Genomic DNA, 5,549 nt, shown 5'->3' with positions numbered 1-5,549 from the left:
TTACAGATTTAATATTAATATATATATATATAATATCCACAAATATATAAATATAACACACACACATACACAATATAAACAGAGACAAATATAAATAATATACGAAGGGATAAATAGGAATAAAAAAAATGACATATGTTGAAGCATGCCCTCTATGTTTTCTCTGAGGCTGCTGTGCCATTTGGAGCAAAAATGAATATAAAGTTTACAGCATATCTTGTCACTGGAAATTGTTTGCACTGTTTATATATTTATATTATTTACTGTAGGTATTGGTGAAAAAAGCTTTATGTTGTGAAAAACTGAAATCTGGAAATTAGAATTGTGCCTTATTTTGTTGATGTTTTTACATATATTCCTTTTGAAAATACTAAAAATTTGTATATTTGTTAATTTTTGTTTGTCTGATAGCATTTATTTATAAAATAAACCGGACATTTCAAACAGTTACTCACTACTTGAGTAGTCTTTTCGCCAAGTACTTTTTTACTCTTACTTGAGTAACTTTTTTGACGACTACTTGTCACTTTTATTTGAGTAATAATATTTTAAAGTAATGCTACTACAATTTTTGGATACTTGACCCACCTCTGCAGCTAACTGAGACTAACTGCAATCTACTGACATTTAGAGATGAGATTTGACACACAATATAACTTTAAAGCTTTATATTATTTCAGCCTACACTCATTTAGATTAAGATCACCTGAGTTTCCTGGCTGTGGATCCAAAATGTGATCTCTGGATCTCAGCTTTGAACTGAAAAATTATTATGATAATGATGATACAGGAACAACAACAGCAGAGGATATCAAATACACCAAATCCTAAACTAAAGAAAACCCATCTATGAATACAACATGAAAAGAAGTCTCTAATCAGACAGCTTCTTCAGAGATATATTTTGGGTTCAACTACTCTGCATTTCTTTATGTCTTGATGCATGCTCAATCATCCAGGTAAGTAAAGCCCAAAAAGTTGATTCTGTTCATTTGGACACAGTGTCCAGATGAACAGAATCAACTCTTTGGGATCTGCATTTCTTTAGTTTGCTTCCAAGGAACCAGATTTTCTTGTCATTTTTTTAAAAAGTAGTCATAAGTAGCAGTTCTTCAACTTTGTGGTCTTTCAATGTTTTCTTTGGACATTGGCTGCTTTTTCGTTCATTTACAGGTAACATACAGATAAACTCAGATACTGATCCCCCATTTAAGAAAAAATCAGGAAAGTATCTGATTGGGTAGTACTGAGTCCTCAGCACAGACTTTGTATTATTCCAGGGTGTTAAGTACATAGCATCTTGAGGCAACTGTTGTTGAACTGAATACCTCCCAAACATGTGATGCTTTAAATTGATTCTTGCGTCTTCGTTGCTCACAGACTCTTTGGTTGAGATGTAAAAGAATAGAACATTTTCGGGGGGAAATATTTGCAAGAGTCCTTTAACCATCTGAGATTTAAAAAAAAAAGAAGGGGAGGGAGAGAGGGAGAGAGAGAGAGAGATAGGCGTGCGGTGCGTTGGCAGTATAAAACCTGGAGTCAGACTTGAGCAGCTCTGAACTTGTGAGGAGAGCTGAACGCGGATGAAACTCCCGCTTTCTTGTTTTATACTGAAAAAAAAAAAAAGAGTCCAATATGAGAGAAAATGACCGGAGAATGATGGAGAGGCCGCCCTCTGAGCCTTCTAATTCTCAGCTGCTGGATATTTAAGTTGATCAGAGAGTTTTTATGTTAAACATGCCGCGGGTGACGCGAACAGGATGAAGAGGAGGAGGCAGAAATGTGTCGGATAAGTGCTGGAGATGGAGACGAGAAACGCGCGCGGTGGATGAATATCTGAGGGGCTTCGGAGCGGTCTCCTTTGCGCTCGATGACAGCGGGGTCTGACCGGGGAAGGTGGAGGGATGGAGAATGCCAGTCAGCTTAAACCGTCTCCTGCCATCTATGGAGAGCTGCTAAACATCTCGACCAACGACACCCATGCCAATTTCACGGCGAAAGCGGAGCCCAAGGACAGTAATGTGGCTCTCCAGGCGGGTCTGGCCGTCACCTTAGCGCTCATAACTTTGGCCACGACGCTTTCAAACGCGTTCGTCATCGCCACCATTTACCAGTCCCGCAAACTGCACACGCCGGCAAACTTTCTAATCGCGTCGCTGGCGGTCACGGACCTACTGGTGTCTATCCTGGTGATGCCCATCAGCGCGCTGTACACGGTAAGCCAGACATGGACGCTGGGGCAGGTGGTCTGCGACATCTGGCTGTCCTCGGATATCACGTGCTGCACCGCGTCCATCCTGCACCTGTGCGTAATTGCGCTGGACCGCTACTGGGCCATCACGGACGCGGTGGAGTACTCCAAGAAGCGCACGCCGGCGCGCGCAGCCGGGATGATCGCCACCGCCTGGGTGATTGCCATCTCCATCTCTCTGCCGCCGTTCTTCTGGCGCCAGGTGAAGGCGGAGGAGGTGACGAGCTGCAACGTGAACACCGACCACATTTTTTACACCATCTACTCCACTTTCGGCGCGTTCTACATCCCCACGCTTCTGCTCATCGCCCTGTACGGGAGGATATACGTGGAAGCCCGGAAGCGCATCCTGAAGCAGGCGCACAGCAAGCCCGGGAAGAGACTCACCTCTGCGCACCTGATCACCAACTCCCCCGGCTCGGTGGCGTCCACCACGTCCCTGAACTACGGGACCAACGACTCCTCCTCCTGTGACACTACCTCGTCCGCGAACGTGAGCCAAGTCAAAGTCACTGTGTCCGACGCGCTGCTGGAGAAGAAGCGCATCTCGGCCGCCAGGGAGAAGAAGGCGACCAAAACTTTGGGAATAATCCTCGGAGCCTACATCATCTGCTGGCTGCCGTTTTTCATTTACACTCTTTTAGTGCCTCTGTGCGATTCCTGCTTCCACCCGGAGCTATTTGACATTTTCACCTGGCTCGGTTACCTCAACTCCTTAATCAACCCCATCATTTACACCATGTCCAACGAGGACTTCAAGCAGGCCTTCCACAAACTGATACGGTTCAGATGCTTCAGGGCGTGAAGGACGATGCCAGCCATGATTTTACCCCGCCCCCAACACACACACACACACACACACACACACACACACACACACACACACACACACACACACACCTCCTTCAAGCTCCCATCTGTAAAATACCAGGATTGAGTCAAACCCGACATTGATCCCCCCCCCCCCCCCCCCCCCCCCCCCCCCCCTCCCCAATCCCCCTCCCCTTCTCCTAAAGTTGCCATCACCCAAAGCCAGATTTCTTTATGGCACAGTGGCTCCAGAAGGAGCGTCTGCCTGATAGGTGGTGCAGGTGGTGGACATGGACCTGCCTCCCGGCCTGTGCTGCTATTGAGGATGTTGGTGCAGATGAGAGGTGTCAGTGAGTGTAAGGCGTGTGACTCGTTTGCAGGTGATTGTATTGCTATAAAGACTCAGAGAAAGCTCCCCCTTCCCCATACAGGGGCCACCCCCCGCCTGTATGTGCTGCACTTGGCTGCAGCATACAGACTCACTTTGCCATAAGAGTTTGACAGCCAGCCTCAGTTGGCTCGTAAGCACAAACAGCTTAAGACTAAGCTACCATGAGCCCGAAGGGCAAAAAATAAGATTTGTGTTTCATTTTCCTGTCAATAAGGGGAAATACCGGTGCCTACAACATGTTTAGTTCAGTTCTTCAGATGTGCCTGGCCCTAACGGGGGCAAAGGCATGATTTTAGTTTGTGGGAAAAGATCCAAATTTGGTTTATTCTTGTGGCCAGTGTGTGTATTTCTGTTTCTTTTTCTTGCTGTGGCTGATGTTCACCTTTAACCATGGCTCAGAACTGAGTGTAATTGTACGAATCTGTATGCATCAGTGTGATTTTTACATTAATTTGTCAAAAAAAAGAGGCTGGATTTTGCTTGGTCATACTGTAAAATAGTGCTAATCTCAGAGAGAGGGAGGAGCCGGTACTGTAAAACCCAACCTGTCTACCAGAGCTCTCTAAAGATGCATTCCTAAGTGTTGATGTTTGCTTTAATGTGCCGTCTCATATCAGACTCAAACAATTCAGATCTGACTCTAACGGCTGCTGGTGCAGACTCCCATCTCTTGGCATTTGTGTCTTCCACACCTCAAAAGTTGTGCAAATTTATTTATTTTTAAAAAGCTGGAAAATGTCACGATATTCTGATCAAAATCACATGTTAAATGTCAGGCTGTAGCTGCTGCTGCTGATCCCTTAAAAGAACATTTCAAGGGAAAAAATCTTAAAAAAAAAATCTGTTTGCTTGCAGCTTCTAAAAAAATGTAAAAAAAAAATCATTTTATGGATTAAAAAAAAAAGCCACACATGTGCAGGACCATAGCAGAGGCAGTGAGGTGATGGGCTTGGTTTTGTTAGGGCTGCTCTACTGTGGCTGTGTGGTGTACTAGTTATTCACCCAACGCGGGAGAGAACACCTAATTTAAGGCCAACAGGAGAGATAAAAACCCTGCCTGATGGTCTCAGGCCTGGATCAATCAGGAAGGGCATCCAAATCAAGCATGTAGTGACTCATTAGCAAACAAGGGAACAGCTGAAAGGATGGTTCAAATCCTCTGGAATGACAGTGGATTTTTCACCCTTTAACTTTAAATTCAGCTGAATAAATGAAATAACTACAGTTTTAGGGTGATGGCAACTTTGGCTTTTTTGCAGGGTAAAAGTAAAGGAAAATTGACTGTGAATCTGATTTATTTTATCTTCATTATATACGCTTCGTAACAGGAAGCTGAACTTGTCCAAGAAATTAAGATCCAACTTAACTGCACAGTCTTAGGTGTCATTTCTTGGAGTTCTGTTTGTACAGTTATACCCAGTTTACACACTGGTTAGTTTTTAAAGCTTATTCTGTTCAGTTTGGGCCAACAACATATGACATTCAAGTGATTTACAGTATTTTACCATATTTTAGACTTGAAATTAACAAATTATTTATTATAAATTAGCAAATACAATTTAAAAATTAAAGATATAAAAGGTAAAACATTTTTTTTTTGTTTTTTGTTTTTAAATGAATGGATTATTATTTACTGAGTTGCATTTGACTCTTAATTTGACCTGTGTTTGTAAAATTTCCAGCGATGCCCTGAACATATATAATCCCAGAAAGCAGGTTGGAACCATGTCCAGGTAATTTATGGAAAATGTTAAATGGTTACTGGATTTCTGCCCTAGGGCTAAAGGAAAAGGTTAAGGCTACTCTCAAGACGAGACATCCAAATATTTATCGTCACACTCATACAATGCTGTCAGACAGTTTTTCCCTCCTATCAGTTCAGGAGCAGCTACAGCAACACTAAAGAGTCTGAAGTAACACGTAGAAATAAATAAACAGTTTGGAGAGGAAGGTGAGTTTCTAATATTGTACTAGCCTTGTAAAAATTCACAAATTTCACAAAGAAATTTCACAAAAATCTAAATTTTCACTTAAAATGAAAAATTTCCTCACAAATGTGTTCGGCTTTATAATCTACAATTCTGCCACTTCTGTCTT

At 42.7% G+C, this 5,549-nt stretch overlaps 1 protein-coding gene across 1 annotated transcript; it reads left to right on the top strand.

Annotated features, from left to right (window-relative positions):
• Window positions 1-1,575: 1,575 nt before the first annotated feature.
• On the top strand, window positions 1,576-3,205 carry LOC102304703 (5-hydroxytryptamine receptor 1B). Its single transcript, XM_005936230.3, has one exon. The coding sequence runs from the start codon at window positions 1,905-1,907 to the stop codon at window positions 3,054-3,056; it is 1,152 nt and encodes a 383-aa protein (XP_005936292.1). The 5' UTR covers window positions 1,576-1,904; the 3' UTR covers window positions 3,057-3,205.
• The last annotated feature ends 2,344 nt before the right edge of the window (window positions 3,206-5,549 follow it).

Source organism: Haplochromis burtoni, unplaced genomic scaffold, assembly GCF_018398535.1.
Source record: "Haplochromis burtoni strain Fernald_Lab_line unplaced genomic scaffold, NCSU_Asbu1 Contig_203, whole genome shotgun sequence".
Classification (NCBI taxonomy): Eukaryota; Metazoa; Chordata; class Actinopteri; order Cichliformes; family Cichlidae; genus Haplochromis; species Haplochromis burtoni.
Note: the sequence above shows the minus strand (reverse complement) of the source record. Positions and strands in the feature narration are given on the sequence as shown.

Excerpts from the sequence above, each read along its gene's own strand:
- LOC102304703 (XM_005936230.3), top strand. The coding sequence starts at position 1,905 with ATGGAGAATGCCAGTCAGCTTAAACCGTCTCCTGCCATCTATGGAGAG.